Below are 17,157 nucleotides of genomic sequence, written 5' to 3' on the forward strand. Positions count from 1 at the left end.
CTCTTTCTCCATCCTCCTGCGGAGCTGCTGCAGCTTGCCAATGTAAGCAACTCCCCTTGCCTCCCTGCCAGCCTGCCTTGGAGGTGTGGGAACAGTGGCGGCTCTCAGCTGTGGGAGCGTGGCCTTGCTGCATGGCAGCGGCTGCCACTCGCAATTCCAAGCTGCTGGAAACCAGGATATGTGGTGCTTGATGGCAGGGAGATGGGCTTTGTGCTTCCTACCTCACACTGGGTCCGTGTTGGGGGAATTGGGATTGGGGTAGGTGTTTTGCTGAGGTGGATTTTCCTCCAGCAAGCATGGGCTGTGTGGACTGCAGCTGGGTTGGGGCTGGCCTGTGATGCCTGCTCACTGTCCGCTGTGTCACCCTGCAATTGCTTTAGGGAGCCAGCCTTTGAGAGGGGCTCCCTAAATTGCCTGCACCACTGTAAGCATGCCCAGCACCACCCAGACTCTGATGGTGTCTCCTCAGGGGAACCCCTTGCTCTGTCTCGCTGGCAGCCTCGTCTGGCTGGTGATTCCCCAGTTCAGCCTCATCTATCTGTAGAGCAATATTCTCTGCAAGGAAGGGCAGCACAGGACCCACACCTCCCTTCCCTATCTGCTGCTGCCGGGTGCTTTGTTGGCCAAATTGCTTCCAGCATTCCTCCCACAAAATAACCTTTTCTGTTGTCCCAGTTCACCAGGATTAAAAGGAAAAACCAGCACATTCAAGGAGAGCCTTTTTGTGTTCCCTGTGACCTCCACGGTTACTGAGCAAGGGAGCCAACTGTGGCATAACACTGTTGAGGGTGTTTCTTGTTACTGAGAGTAGGGAGACCTGGCTCCCTGCTGGTGTTTCAGACACTGCTGGAAGCACTGCTGGGACAGGGGATTTACTGAATGAAGCACACTATCCAGAAGCTGTGTGCCCCGAAGTAGCTACAGCTGATGCCAGCTTTTATCCAGGAAGAAGATAGTTCACGGAGGGGCAGCCCGCGGTGGCAATACCTGCACCAGTGTGTCGCTGGGTGGGCTGGTGGCGCTGGGTGGGAGGCCTTGGCTGTCCAGCTTGCTTGCCTCTCATGAATCCTCATGGCTTGCTTGACACATTAATCTACAGGATGAGAACGTGGCTTCCAAAGGAGTCTGCTCGCACTATGGAGAGAGAGGGGGGAAAAGAAAAAAGACCTCCCAGACTTCAGTAGCTTTTGGAGACATCTGCCTGAGTCTGCAGACAGTATGGAGAAAGGAACTCCCCCTCCTCTGCTCCCACCGCTGGTGGCTATCCTAGCCTAAAAAAACAACCCAGTCCTTCCTTTCTTGATTAACTGATTGCTCTGGGCTATTTCCTTGTGGCATGACTGCACTAGCTATGGCAAAGGAGGGGAAAGGAATTGGTCTTTCTTTTCATGTCCCCCACCATACTATTACTCTTTAAGTTCCCTGTCCCAAGAATTAAAGGTTTGACCATCACTGAAGTCTGTGTAAGGAAGAGATGGGGATTGTCGGTGCTGGGTGCTGTGAGTTTGGCTCTGGCGTAGGCACTGGGAATACTTTGTGCCCCAGTTCCCACATTTACACAGGGAGAGGGTACGATAGATCCATCTCTTGCCAACTGCTCTTTGCTTCTGTGCTCACTGCTTTTGTCTGAGCAGACTAAAATATCTGAGGTCCCTGGCTTTGGATGCAGCATCTGAGATTACTGCAGAAACAGGGGAACGTGCCCCTAGTAATGGGGCAGAAATGTAGTTGGCCTGAGCTGCTGACAACAATAAAAGCTTTCAGAATTCCTTAAAGGTGCCTCCAAAGTCGTGTGGCCTCAAATAACTAAACATTTGCTCCATATTTGTGGTTGAGCTCAATATTTTGCATACCAGCGTTTTTCCCCTCTTGAATTTGAGGCTCGCTTTTTGTTTTCTTTAACTCTTGGGAGGCCGTGTGAAAGTGACCTCCAGCTGCCAGCAGCAGTGGGCCAGGAAGGGCTGAAGGGGAGTTGTTTGCTGGCAGCCTTAAAGCAGATGGGGCTCAGCCAGGAGCTTGCTGGGGTTAAGGGAACAGCCATCATCATGGTTAAGTTCTGAGCGAGGAGAGCAGACCAGGGCGATAACTGCAGGTGTCCTTGTGGACCTTCTCTCCTCTGCCCTTTGGGAGGGACACTCCTCCAGCCAGGAGAAGAGTAAATTTGCTTTATCTCTGATGAGCTATCAGACACCTCCTGAAGTGTGTAAGCATGTCGCTTACGGAGAACTGACACATTTCTAATCATGGGACCTACCTTCATAACCACCTCCCTTGTCAGCACGCAGACATACTGTGTTGTAGCTGACTCTAATGAGGAGAGTAAGTTTCCCCTTATTCCTGCAAGCTCTGCCAAGCCACTGTGCCACTGTGGTTTGGGGGAATGAGCTGATCCTCTCCTTGCACGTGCCTCTTCAGCTAAACTGTTTTATAAAGCTTCATTGAATTCCATCCAGGCAAACCCACTGTTTGCCACAGAGCATCCGTTACAGCATGGCTTGACCTAAAAAACCTTTGCCACCAGGAGCTATGCATGAAGAAAACCAGACTTGAAGCAGACTTGACAGAGCTCTGAGACTGCAAACCCTTTCTTGTCTTTTGCAAGGCTTTCCCCTTCCCTGCCTTTAATATTAAGAGCCTTAGGACATAAGGTCCTGGCACTTAATCTCTTTATAGTGATGGTCCGTAGTGGACTCTGTGCCTCCAGAGGCCTGTCTCTGCTTTACTTACCCCTTTCCTTACCCTGCTAGAGTTAAAACCACTAGCTGTGATAACAGCATCTGAAAGATTGTTGTTGACACAAGAAATATCAACTGTGGGATGCCTCGTAGGTCACTCTGTGAAGAAAAGTAAAGGGATCAGCATCTTTCCCAATAAACAAGCATTCATTTGTTTGGGTTATTGTGTAGGTTTTGTAGGGTTTAGCATACTGCTCTGGAGGTTCAGAATCCCTTCCCGCTCACAGGGATGGTATGTGAAGAGGGAGAGAAGATTTGCCCTGTAATGCGGGGTTCAGTAAAGGAAGCATGGCTGTGTCGTAAGGAAGAGTTTAAAAATAAAGACTCCTTTTGATGTCTTCAGCTCTCTGACATGTGAGAACATCTAGACACCCAAGTCTAGCAGTGTGTGTGTTGCAAACTGGTTGATCTCTCTAGAACTCTGGGGAGCTGCAGTTTTACCCACACTGATCTTGTCCATTGCTCCTGAAGCTGCAAGCAAGGGGAGGTGCTTGGCCAACAGTTCTTGTAAGAAGTCAATGCTTCCAGATACAGTGACTTGTCTGTGCATTAATAAGGCATCTCTTAGGGCTGTGTTACTGCGAGTGACAGCTGAGGAGTTGTTTTAGTCCAGGACTGTATGTACGTGCAGAATTGGGGAAAGAGAGGAGTTATGCTGAACTCGAAGGCATGCTGACCGCTGCTCATCTTCTGAGGGAAAATGAGGAATACCCTTGGGAAGAGGCAGGATGACGATATGCCTTTCCACCTGGGGTGAAGTGCCTGGGCAGCACTGCTGCCTTCTTCCATGGCTGAAGTAATAACTCAGTGCTTATAGCATTGCTCCCCTGGCTTATTGGGTGCACACAGGGGCTCTGGGTTTGTCTCTAGAGCAGGAGCCCTGTGTCAGCCTTTGACTGTGCTTCAGCTGGAGGTGCCCAGTTTGCAGTGGGGTGACTCACCTGAGACCAAAACCCAGCCCACTGACTCCTCTCAGGAGCTATTTCCAGCCAGAGCAGTGTGGCCATCTGACTTAGCATCCCATTGTTTTTAACACACTTCTATTTTGCCAGACTGAAAGCATGAATCATTTGCCTATTCTGCTAATTATACACCGAGCAATCATGCTTGTTGCTCTCCAGCTCTCCAGCAGAAGTTTCTGTTCCATGAGGATAAAACCTGAGGTCACGAGCTACTCGTGAGTTTGCAGTGGTTTCAGTCCTTGCCCGCTCCCCGGGCAGTCCGAGGGCTGAAGACTCAAGCAGTGTTGAGCTGATAAAGCCAGAACTGTCCAGTCCAATGCAGTCAGGCTAATTCATAATTTCACAGCTTGTGAAAAACGCTTGGCGTTGAAAAGTATAGAGATAGCTTTTGTTTTTTCCACTGTTGATGTTTGCCACTTGGAGGAAATCAAAAAGGGAGGGAGGGAAATAAACCAGAGAAGGTATGCGGCAAAAATAACTGACACAGATGCAAGAGATGAGGCTGACTCCTGTTCCTGCTGAGTAACTGATGATGAGGCAGTACTTGCTTTCTCAAAATACATCAGAGAGATAGGTGCTGTGCTGAGAAATGTTCAACACCCACCGCTTTCTGTGAAGCCTGTGAGTCATGGGCACCGACTGCTTTCTGGGATCTGCTCCGAGCTCCCTTCACTTCATCAGAAACCCAACCCACTGCTGTTTTAAAAATACTAATGTTGCAAACATTTAAATTAGCCCATTCGCATCATGCATAAATCTCAGGGTGGTCTTCCATTGCACGGGATTTTTCCAGGAAAATCACTGTTGCAGGTAAATGAGGTGATGGTCTCTCTTTGTGGTGGTTTTTTTTTTTTTTTTTCCTTTTTTTTTTTTTTTTTTTTTTCCTTTTTTACCCAGTCTGAGTGAAGCAGGTGGCATCTCTTAATCACCTTCACCTTCAGTGGTAGAGTGCTGGTGAATAGCTGTCCAGTACATGGAGGGATGGACATGGACAGCCTGGTGTATTGGCATTAAGCCTTCAGACTAGCCTGGTTCAGATGTTAAGGCTTAGGGATCTACTGCAGGTGTCAAGCTGTGTGTGCCAGCATGGCAAAAAGGAGCCCTTCGTGCCATATGGTAGCGTTTTTACTTGGAGATGTTGCCTTTCTCAGAGAATTTCAGTTTTTTCTTCAAGTCTGAGTGGTATTTTCATCAACACTCAGCCCAGAGGTAACCTATTTCTTCTTGCAATCAATGGCTGATCTGTATGTTTTGTGGAGGGAAGTGGAGATGCTCAGTAATTGTGCGGAGCATGAGAAGTCCTCCTCTGCTTTGGATTCTTATTTTAACAACTAAAGAGTGTCTTTTTCCATGTATGATTCAAAGCCCACTGATTTTGTGGAAAAGAAGCTGGTGTTTCCAGCATTTTTAAACCAGGCTGAAGCTGCCCACGACTGTAATTTAGGTCAACAGTATGGCCTTCGAGGAGTGACTCTGCTGGAAATGGTTAAGTTTGGAGAAAAGTTAGTGACTTAAGAATAACAGATTTTTGGAGAAAAATGTGTAAAATATCAGCAGAGCTGCTCTAGGTCTACCAAGTTGGTGGTGGTTTTTGATTGATTTTTGTTTTATCTGTGCTCAGGTATTGTTCTGGGTCTCCATTCTGCCAGGTCTGTACTGCCCCATTACCCTCCACAAAATGGCCTTGGGGTGTCCTGCTGTGGCCATGCCGAAGGGTTGCAGCAAAAGTGCTGGGAGGATAGAGCGAGCCCGAGAGAGCTGCTCCATCCCCTTGGCAAACTAAGCCAAGGAGAGCCCATGTTTCACTGTGGGTTGTCTATTCCAGATGTCTGCCTAAATAATACTTGTGAAACCCTAGGGATATGTGGCACTGAGGCCTTGGAAATGATGTTTGAGTATTGCAAATCGATACAGAATCATGGTTTATTAGGCATGTAGAAACAGTCTGGTGGTGTTTGCATGCCTTGGGATTGGGGATGTTTTAGCTCTTGAGCCCCACAGGGGAGAGCTGGATAGAAGTAAAAGGAGAGCATGTTTGCGAGGCGAATCTAAGACAGAAAGATCCTGTGTCTCAAAATCCTGCAATGTTACACGGTTCTGTCAGGACTAGGCACAGCCTTCTTCCCTGACAGGGGCGTTGCAACCCTGCTAAATGCCTTCCTTCTCGGTCTTACAGAACGATGACCTTAGGAACCTGTCCCTCTCTGGCCATGTGGGCTTTGACAGCCTCCCTGATCAGCTGGTCAACAAGTCAACGTCGCAGGGCTTCTGCTTCAACATCCTCTGTGTGGGTAAGTCATCCTGTGCCGCTGGGCCATCAGCTCACATGAAGAGATGCACAGGTATCCACAGATGAACACCTTCTCCCTCCTGTGACGGATAAGGTCTGAGCCAGTGGGGACCATAGTGGCAGAGAAGTGACAGTTTCTTCCCAGAGTTGCTCCAGGGTCAAATCTAGTATCCCTCTCTTCCTTTTCTCTGTCCTGTCCCCTGAGTCAAAACATGGAAGTTTCCGGCTGTTAAAATCTACCTTTGGAATCATCCTGTGGTCCTGCTTTCCTCAAGAGCAGCTCATAAGGAAACGGTGCTGACTTGGGAACTCAATGTATTTTTAAAAGAATGTGAACTTAAATCTGTCTTTCTCCGGGCTGGGTGTTTCTCAATAAATTGCATTCTTTCCCTTCCAGGCTTTGCCTGCCCATCTTGTTATATTCTTAGTTTCTCCAGTTGGAAACAATGCCATATTTAGTCTCCAAATAATGTACTTGAGAACAAAACCTGTCACCTGTTCTCTGCTGTATTTAGTACGGGTGCTGCAAGTTGGTTTTACAGCCTGAGTTACTGCATTTACTTTTCAGAAGGTGAAATACGGGGATGCAGCTTCTTCTCTTGGCTCTAGAGAGATACCTGCTGTCTTGGTATGCTCTTTGGATACTACACAATTGGAAATCCATTGCTCAGCCCTAGGGAGCTGTGTGCCAAACCAGCTTGGAGCTATCGCTGGACCTCTACAAGACGCTCCCAGAACATGGTTCTGTAAACGGACAAAAATGGTGGGGCTTACTCTTAGTTTGGCAGAGCAGCCTACAAACATCATTTTTCCATTCACTGTTCATTTAAAACTTTCAAGAAGGGAGTATTGTCCCTTCTAATTAGTTACATTAATTAGCTGGAAAAAAACCCCAACTCTCTGACTGTGATTTTTCTACATTGAATTGAGAATTTCTGTCTGCAGCACAGGATGAGCCATCCGAAAAGAAACCTGGCAACAAACTAGACGCCTCTAGCTTTGCATGTCGAAGAACGAGATAAGAGAATAGCTGTACTTCTGCACACTCAAGCCACCAACCCCCATGTGATTCACCTAGCAGCATGAAACCATTTCAAATTCAGTAGGGAACAGCCTGATTAGCAGGCAGTTCTTTGATCAAAACAGCATCAATTAATTGCCTTTTTCTCTTGCAGTAAATATTCCTCTCTTAACATGACTTGATATGTCTCTGTTAGTTTGGTCCAACTCTTTTTTTTTCTTGTTGAATGTGCTGATCAACCATTTTTCACCCCAGATTAAAATTTCACACAAATTGCTGCAGTTGTCCAAGGAATAGAGATCTCCTCCTTTAATGGAACTCCAAACTTCTGAAATTGTGCTTTGAGAAAGGAACCAATTAACTTTGGCATTGTAATTGAGACTTTTAATTGTGGTGTGCATGGATAAACCACTGCAAAGCCCATCTAGCACAGCACTGCATTCCCATCAGGAGCTCACTAAAACAGGTAGATTCAGAGATGAGCAGTCTGTGCCATCAGTTTACGACTGATGGTTCATGGGGGTTGTGCTCTATGTGGACTTAAATTTTGAGCTATAATGTCAAATGAACTGTTGAGTGTCACAGAATAACAGGCAGTTGCTCAGTAGTCTTTGTTTCTATGCACACAAATATTACATGATTTTATGAGGCCTTTTAAGTAGGAGCTTAGCGTATTTTGAGAGAGGGATTCATGCTAGGAGAGCTGCACACAGCCCGGAGGTGCTTATGGGCAATCCCAGATGCAGGCTCTCCTCTCACACGTGATACTTTGCATTGGTTTTCTGTTATTCACTCCTACTTAAGATTTGAGGGGGGTGGGGTGGGTAAGAGGTAGGGATGTCCGACCTCCAAATGCCAAGAGCTGCCCACTGCAGTCCAGGAGGTCTGTTCCATGTCCCAGCATGCCTTTGGTTAGAGCAACTCTCTGCTCACAGCATGGGTAGCAGTAGCAGTTTGAGAGTGTAATTGCTAAGCAAACACTTACAACTTAAAAATGGGATTTAGACTAATGCTTTCGTTGTTGTTACTAATTGCACTAGGGATTAGTGAACCTGTCATAGTTTTAAAAGCTGGTATTTAAGCAGTGCTATTTTAGATTTTTAAAAAACTTTTTATGTATATTTCTGTCCTATATTTTCATTGACCAAGTTACACTGGGTTTTTTGGGATGCTCTTGAAAAAGGAATGGAAACTGAGGGAGGAAAAAAAGGCATTAAAACATGCAGAAAATTGTATACCTCCTTGGGAATCAAACTTGGAGTTGAGACAATTTGCTTCTGTAAAGAAAGTTATATCAGAACTAGGACTTGGCCTATACTGTTAAGGAGAGAATTAAGTATTTCTCAAGTAAGAACAGCTTCTTGCTGTCCTGAATCCAGATGTCACTTGCAAGCTGGGAAGCTTGGGGCTCTTTATGCCACCAAGCAGGATGGAGCCTGCATCAACTGTCATGGTCCTATGTTTTTACTTACTTTTTTCTTCCTTTCCTTTTAGTTTAGTATCTTTTCTTCAGGGAGTCCCATAAGCCTCAGCCCAAACTCTCCAACTCCTCCATATCCCATGGGGAATGTTAACAGTAATAACAGAAATGACTCTGTGCCTCTCTGTGTGTGCAGTAAGCCCACAAATTTCTCTTGCCATTCCCAGCCCAGCAGCCTAGCTGTTCACCTGTGGGAGATGGCTTCTAGCTCTGAAGGCATTTGGTTTATCTGGGTGTCTGGCAGGGTAAAATGCTTTTGCATTGACAGGCCCTCCCTTCAGATTCATGTCCCTAGCGTGTGGTGCTTTGCTCGTGTAAGTCTACAAGGTGCACTGCAGAGACCTGGACGCTGTGACCTGAGGAGGAAACTAGTCAGAGCCCAGCAGCAGAAGCCAGAGCTGCTGTCACCTCCCAGTGTCCACAAAGTCCCTGGTTACATCCTCGGGCATTGGTAAAGATGGGGACTGTCTCAAAAGACCTCTTTTCCTGCAGGGATTATTTTGCTTAGCCATGTGCGCGTAGCCCAGTTCCATTGCTGCCCATGTGGAATAACTCCTCAGACTAGTGCACGCGACTGAGAATGAGATGAGGAAAAGCAATCAGATCATACTGATGTTGCCTTTGTCTGCTCAGGTGAAACTGGCATTGGCAAGTCAACATTGATGGACACTCTGTTCAATACCAAGTTTGAAAGTGAACCTGCGACGCACAACGAGCCTGGTGTGAGGTTGAAAGCCAGGAGTTACGAGCTCCAGGAGAGTAATGTCCGTCTGAAGCTGACTATTGTTGACACAGTTGGATTTGGTGATCAGATTAACAAAGATGACAGGTAAGTTTATTTCTGTCAGGAGAAGGAATCCTTGCACTGATGTGGCCTGAGATCAGAAGGGCTTGACCCTATGTGGGGAGTAAGTCCCTCACTGTTCCTGGGGGTGTTTCCTGATTCAGGTGTGACAGCTGGCATCATTCACCACATGAGACAGGTAGAAGTGAGGAGAAACTGATGAACAAACAGATCAACTATGTTATAGAACTGAAACTGTCTGCCTTCCTGGACTCTGTGCAGCCTGGTTGCAGTCTGTTTGCATTGAAACATGTAAATATTTGAAAGCATGAGTTCATATTGCAGTTTCATCTTTTAGGGAGACAGAACTCAGGTCATAGTTCCTGTTCACACCATCCTGGGATGTTCAAGTCAAAGTGGGTTTTACTTTCAGCTAAGAGCCAATTTTCACGTTGCATGCATGAATTAAATACTCTGGGCAGCCTACGCAATCCCTTGGGTCCATCCATATGGACTTTTGCTGTAGTGTTAAAAGTCGTCATTCTGTGATCATGGCTAATTCACTAATTAATGCGTTTTCTGTATCTTGGAGCTATACATACCCTTGTTGCACTAATCCCAGCTCCATCTGGAGGGTTGTTTGCGATCCTCTTCTCTACACCTTGCCAAGTGAGGGGGCACACTGACTGGCAGCATGTGCACTAACAAAGAGCTATTGGGGCACTATGTAGATAAGACAGCATCAGCTCTTTGAAAACACCAGCTTAACATCATTAGTTTCCCCTAGGGTCCCCATTAGCATGGAGATCAGCAGGTTCTGATTCCTGTTCCATAAGGAAAATGCTGTAGATTTAAAATATTTTTTTCTGTAATGCTTGCTTGCTGTTTGACCTGACGCCAAAATGCAACTGTTGTCCCTCCTTTGCTGTTCCTGCTCCTATCTAATGCTGCAGAGCCAAACAGTGAAGGGCGAGTACTGCATACCAGACACTGCCATATGCTCCTGGGTGAGAACAAAAGCTGTTCAGAAGAGGAGCAGGTGCTCTGAGCAGGGATAGTCTGCAGCGTCTTACTGCCAGGTCACTTTGCATTTGCCTTATTCAGCACAGAAGCAGAGCCAGCAGTATTGGTGGTGAAGCCCCTCCGACTTCCCCTCTTGGCAGCTGGAGAGAGGGGAGAGCTTTTGTCCTCCTGCTGTGCCCTGACACACATGGCTGCAGTGGGTGGGGTTTACTCTGTGCTGCTGATTTGAGTCCTCCCAGTCCTCCTTTGCTCTGCTTTTCCACAGTGGTTTATCTAATACGATCTTCCAGTGTAAGGCCTTACTGCTTTCTTTGCAACATGCCTCTGTCTGACGCTTTTTGGGGTCTCATGGTCAGAGACAGAATTTCCACAAGCAAGGAAACCAGAGCAGCAGTGATGTTACAAACCCACCTAGCGATATTCATGGTACCCTCTGCATCCGCAAATTAACAAGCACTGCTCAGTTCTGTCTTAGAGGTCTGTGATGTTGGCATCCCTCACACAGCACTGGCTGTCTTCTGCTATAACTTTCACTTGTTTGCTTCACCAAAGATTTTGAGCAACTCCTCCACAGCTGCAGTGGCATCTGGAGCAGAGGGGCCAGGTCAGAGCCTTACTGGCTGCCTGTTAGAGGGTGTTTCTGAAGAACCTGAAAACTGCTGATGGTCTAGTTCCTCCTCACAGCTGCTTTTGAAGGGTGGTATTAACACTGCTGTAAATCCAGTGCTCAAGACTGGCCTTGGTGTCTCAGTGCCTTCCTTTGAGAGCTTCCTTGGGCTGCAGGTCCTGGGCTGCTCTTGGTCTAGGGAGAAACAGACTGGAACGCTTCCTTTCCAAAGCACAGTCATTTAGAGCAGGGCATGTTGCACCAGCCTTTTTTTTTCCTCCCATAAAATGATCCCCTCAAAGTACACAAACAGTGCAGTTGTTTGCTGAGCTTTGATCACAGGCTTCAGTTCCTGAAAAGTTCCTTTTTGTCCACTTAGAATCATAGAATAATTAGGGTTGGAAAGGACCTTAAGATCATCTAGTTCCAACCCTCTGCCATGGGCAGGGACACCTCACACTAAACCACGTGGCCCAAGGCTCTGTCCAACCTGGCCTTGAACACCGCCAGGGATGGAGCATTCACAACTTCCTTAGGCAACCCCTTCCAGTGCCTCACCACCCTCACTGTAAAGAACTTCTTCCTTATATCTAACCTAAACTTCCCCTGTTTAAGTTTGAAGCCATTACCCCTTGTCCTATCACTCCAGTCCCTAATGAAGAGTCCCTCCTCAGCATCCCTGTAGACCCCCTTCAGATACTGGAAGGCTGCTACAAGGTTTCCATGCAGCTTCTCTTCTCCAGGCTGAACAGCCCCAACTCTCTCAGCCTGTCTTCATAGAGGAGGTGCTCCAGCCCCCTTATCATCCTCGTGGCCCTCCTCTGGACTTGCTCCAACAGCTCCATGTCCTTTTTATGTTGAGGACACCAGAACTGTACAAAATATTCCAAGTGAGGTCTCACGAGAGCAGAGTAGAGGGGCAGGATCACCTCCTTCGACCTTCTGGTCACACTTCTTTTGATGCAGCCCAGAATACAGTTGGTTTCTGGGCTGCGAGCGCACTGAAGCCAGCTCACGTCAAGCTTCTCATCAACCAACACCCCCAAGTCCTTCTCTGCAGGGCTTCTCTGAATCTCTTCTCTGCCCAATCTGTAGCTGTACATGGGATTGCCCTGACCCAGGTGTAGGACCTTGCACTTGGCTTGGTTAAACTTCATAAGGTTGGCACTCGCCCACCTCACAAGCATGTCAAGGTCCCTCTGGATGGCATCCCTTCCCTCCAGCGTATCAACCGAACCACACAGCTTGGTGTCATCGGCAAACTTGCTGAGGGTGCATCAATCCCACTGTCCTTGTCACCAACAAAGATGTTGAACAAGATTGGTCCCAACACTGATCCCTGAGGGACACCACTAGTTACTGGTCTCCAACAGGACATTGAGCCGTTGACCACAACTCTTTGCCTGCGGCCATCCAGCCAATTCTTTATCCACTGAGTGGTCCATCCATCATAGTGATGTCTCTCCAATTTAGAGACAAGGATGTCATGCAGGACAGTGTTGAATGCTTTGCACAAGTCCAGGTAGATGACATCAAGTGCTTCGTCCCTGTGCATCAGTTCCGTAGCCCCACCATAGAAGGCCACCAAATTGGTCAGGCAGGATTTCCCCTTAGTGAAGCCATGTTGGCTGTCACCAACCACCTCGTTGTTTTTCACGTGCCTTAGCATGCTTTCCAGGAGAATCTGCTCCAAGATTTTGCTAGGCACAGAGGTGAGACTGACTGGTCTGTAGTTCCCTGGGTCTTCCATTTTCCCCTTCTTGAAAATGGGGGTTATATTTCCCTTTTTCCAGTCATCGGGAACTTCACCTGACTGCCATGATTTTTCAAATATGATGGACAGTGGTTTAGCAACTTCATTCGCCAGTTCCTTCAGGACCTGTGGATGGATTTCATCAGGTCCCATGGACTTGTGCACATTCAGGTTCTTAAGATGGTCTCGAACTGATCCTCTCCTACAGTGGGCCTAAGGTCTTCATTCTCACAGTCCCTGCATCTGCTTTCCAAGACTTGGGTGGTGTGGTTAGAGCATCTGCCAGTGAAGACTGAGGCAAAGAAGTCATTAAGAACCTCAGCCTTCTCCAAACCCAGGGTAGCCAGTTCTCCTGATAGCTTCTAGAGAGGGCCCACATTGTGCCTAGTCTGTCTTTTATTTGCTACGTACCTATAGAAATCCTTTCCTGTTCTCTTTCACATCCTTTGCCAGACTTAATTCTAACTGTGCCTTAGCTTTCCTGACCTGGTCCCTAGCTTACCGGACAATATCCCTGTATTCTTCCCAAGCCGCCTGTCCTCGCTTCCACCTTTTATAAGCTGCTTTTTTCCCTCTAAGTTTCCTCAGCAGCTCCTTATCCATCCATGGAGGTCTCCTGGCCCTCCTGCCGCATTTCCTTCAGTCAGGATGCAACACTCCTGAGCTTGCAGCAGGTGATCCTTGAATATCAACGAGCACTCTTGGGCCCCCCTGCCCTTTAGGGCTTTATCCCATGAAACCTTACTAAGCAGGTTCCTGAAGAGGCCAAAGTCTGCTCTCTTGAAGTCAGGGGCAGTGAGCTTGCTGCATGCTCTTCTTACTGTTCTGAGGATCTCAAACTTGACCATCTCATGATCGCTACAGCCAAGGCTTCTCTGGAGCATCACATTTCCAACCAGTCCTTCCCTGTTGGTGAGCACGAGCTCAAGCACAGCACCTCTTCTTGTTGGCTCCTCTATTGCTTGCAAGAGGAAGTTGTCTTTCACACAATCGAGGAACCTCCTGGATTGCTTGTGCCGGGCCGTACCGTCCCTCCAATAGATATCAGGATGGTTGAAGTCCCCCATGAGGACAAGGGCCTGTGAGCGTGAGGCTGCTCCTATCTATCTATAGAGTGCTTCATCCACAGAGCCCTCCTGATCGGATGGTCTGTAACAGATCCCCACAGTAATGTCCCCCATCACTGTTCTCCCTTTGACCCTGACCCACAAGCTCTGTTGACTGATCACCTGTCCCCAGACAGAGTTCCATACTCTCCAGCCTATGACTGACATAAATAGCTACTCCTCCTCCCCATCTGCCTGGCCTGTCTTTTCTAAAGAGCCTATAACCTTCCATTCCAACACTCCAGTCATAGGAGCCATCCCACCATGTTTCTGTGATACCAATGATATCATATCCCTGTAGCCGTGCACACATCTCTAATTCTTCTTGTTTATTCCCCATACTATGGGCGTTCGTATAGAGGCATCTGAGCCGAGTTCCAAATGAAGCTGACTCATTGGCTGGAGCAGCTGGAACATCTCTACATTGCTCCAAGCACTTATTACAGGTGCTGGCAACTGACTGGGAGTGTTGGGATGGATCGATGCCCCCTTTCCCCAACACATCTAGTTTAAAGCTGCCTTGACCAGCCCGGCAAGTCTCCTACCAAAACAGCTCTTTCCGTTTGTCAGACCAGCTCCACCAGCGTCTGGTAGACCTGGCCTCCCAAATTGAGTCCCATGTTCTAAATAACCAAACCCCTGACTATGGCACCACTGTTCTAACCATTTATTAACCTGCCAAATCCGCCTGGCCTTTTCAAGGCCCTCCCCTTTAACCTGGAGGATTGGTGAAAAAACTATCTGAGCTCCAGAGCCCCTAACCACCTCTCCCAGGGCTCTGTAGTCCTTCTTAATGTTCTCCAGGCTACTGCTGTCTATATCGCTAACACCCACGTGGGCCACTAGAAGGGGGTAATAGTCAGTGAGACTTACTAGAGCAGGCAGCCTCTCAGCAACATCCCTGATCCGAGCCCCGGGTAGGCAACACACCTCCCTCAAGACTGGATCAGGCCGGCAGATGGGTGCCTCTGTGCCTTTCGAAGTAGAGTTACCTACTACTATGATCCGCTGCTTTTTCCTGGAGGCACCAGTAGTGATCCTCTTTACTGGTGCATGAGTTGTTTGTTCATTTGGTGCGGTGTGTTTCCTCGTTAGCCCCCTGCAGAACTGCAAAGCAGTTCTGGGTGGGGATGTCAGATTTAGGAGGAAGCTCCTTGCTTTTAATAGTCCTCTTCCTCCTTTTTTTTTTTTTTTTTTTTTTTTTTGGTTTGTTTTTTTTTTTGTGTGTTTGTTTTTTTGGGGTTTTTTGGTTTGTTTTCTTGGGCCTAGGTTCCAGGATTAATACCCTCCTTTTCTGGATGTGCTGTGATGGGCGTTTGTGGCCCCTTCACAGTTTGGGTCTGGGGCAAGCAGTCCAGCTCCCTCTCAGCTTCCCTGTCATGTTTTAGCTTAGCGACAGTGTCCCGCAGCTCAGCCCCTGCTGCAGGAGGACCTCCACCAGGGCGCCTCGAGTGCAGCCCTGCGCATTGTGCACCCTTGCCTCAAGACACGTGGAAGCACCTACTACACCCCGAGCTCTGCGCTGTAGCCTCCCCTCTCATCGGCTCTGTCTGGTCCCGCCGCTGCCACCCCCGGGGCAGCCAGAGCAGAGGTCCCAGAGGGGGCCCTAGCCCCGAGGCGGGCGCTCACCATTCCGCTCGCTGCCCGCTATAAGCTTCCGCGCCGTGCTCCGGGGCCGCCCGCGCTCCCCAGGGCGGGTTTTACCCGCTCCGGGCGGTGCCTCCCTCCTGGCACCGCCCCTGTGAGTCCCTGTGCGCGGTGGCGGAGCTGCGGCTCCTGGGCAAGGCCCGGCGAGGGCCCGAGGGAGCTGAGGCTCTGGGACGTGGTGTTTCCCCTCGCTCCGGGGTTGAAGGCTCCCCTCTGGAGGTACTTACCTCGGCAAATCTCCCTTTGTCCATCTCCCCTTTTTGAAGATCACAAGAAAGCTTTTGGACAAGCTAGGTTAGGTGGCAGTTTCATGTTTGAATTTTTTTGTATTAGCTGATTCTCAGTGACATGGGCAGAGCAACAGCTCAGACTTTAATTGGAGAGACTGCAAAACATATTGTTTTTCAGGGTAACAGGCTTGTGTGGTTTCTGTGCACTTTATCTTGCTAATATGTCCATAAAACTCTCCCTGTGCACAGAGTAGGAACACACACTTGTTAAGGTTGAGTGGGGAGGGTTGTAAGAGCAGCACTTGTCCTGTAATGTACTGAGCACCCATGAAGCTTCCATCATGAGGTGTCCATCAGTGACCTCTGTCATCCCAGCAGTGAATGCTCTGGTTTTCCCTGTGCCATGTTCTCTCTCTTCAGCTACAAGCCTATAGTAGAATATATCGATGCGCAGTTTGAAGCCTACTTGCAAGAAGAGCTGAAGATCAAGCGATCCCTGTTCAATTACCATGACACCAGAATTCACGCCTGCCTGTATTTCATTGCACCAACTGGACACTCATTGAAGTCCCTAGACTTGGTCACCATGAAGAAGCTCGACAGTAAGGTACTTGTTGCCTGTGTTATGACCCTTGTGTTGCCCTACTAGTGCTTCGATGATCTTGCCACAGGCTTAGTTAAACCTGCTTAGAAGAGTACTGTCTGTTTTTAGCAGTGGGGAATTGCAGAGGTGCTGTGTGAAAACTTTATCTTGGGCTAGCTGCTAAAATGAGTCATTACTCACTGATCTGTACGCTGCAGAGATTTACTAAGTTTCTTCCAATCCCATCTTGGATTAGGAAACATGGCCGCTTGCTCCCCAGCTCACAACTGGAACCTCAGTTGGCTGTTGAAAAAGAGAGAAAAGTGTGTTTTCCTCCCTAAATGCATAACTAAAAATGAGAGGTTCAAGTTGAACTCTGCTAATTCTAGCAATCAAAGATGTGGTTGCCATCTCTGTTTCACTTTGTCCAACAAATCAGTTAGGTTCTTGTACAAAACCTGATTTGGTAAGTGCATATGAGATAAGTACATCTAAACCACTTCAGGTCATCTTACTAATCAATGAAAACCAAATCAAAATGCTGTATCTGGGTGCTCTGACTGCATGCAGCTAGACACGAACAGGGATTTGATATTTCATGGCAAATGTTATGTTTTTCTAACCATAATCTGATAAACAAGAAGAATCTGAATAAATATGTTACTTGGCGTGTGTTTTTTCAGTTACCCATTATGACTAGCAAGAATGAGAACCAAGCTTGGTTTCAACCATGGGGTTGTATTAGATACTTGCAAGAAATTTAATCTCATTTCTTCTGAGGAAAACAACTGAGGTAGAAATGCAAAACCTGAGTATTTAAACTGAGATTTTCCTGTGTTTCTTGACATCCTGACTAATCAATTTAAATCAGTCCACCTTGCACCTTTGGCTCATTTGATCCTGATTCTGCAGAAGACGAATGATGACAATGGTTCT

General features: G+C 47.7%; 1 protein-coding gene across 5 annotated transcripts in view; it reads left to right on the forward strand.

Moving 5' to 3' along the window:
- The window catches only part of SEPTIN11 (septin 11), a 65,592-nt gene that overhangs the window by 29,756 nt on the left and 18,679 nt on the right, over positions 1-17,157 (forward strand). For all 5 annotated transcript variants that reach the window (XM_030492468.1, XM_030492469.1, XM_030492465.1 and 2 more), the window contains 3 exons: positions 5,874-5,988; positions 9,122-9,317; positions 16,059-16,245. In XM_030492468.1, coding sequence (XP_030348328.1) covers positions 9,151-9,317; positions 16,059-16,245 — 354 coding nt within the window. In that variant the 5' untranslated portion in view covers positions 5,874-5,988; positions 9,122-9,150. The remainder of the gene's footprint in view (positions 1-5,873; positions 5,989-9,121; positions 9,318-16,058; positions 16,246-17,157) is intronic.

This window comes from Strigops habroptila, chromosome 7 (assembly GCF_004027225.2).
Source record: "Strigops habroptila isolate Jane chromosome 7, bStrHab1.2.pri, whole genome shotgun sequence".
Classification (NCBI taxonomy): Eukaryota; Metazoa; Chordata; class Aves; order Psittaciformes; family Psittacidae; genus Strigops; species Strigops habroptila.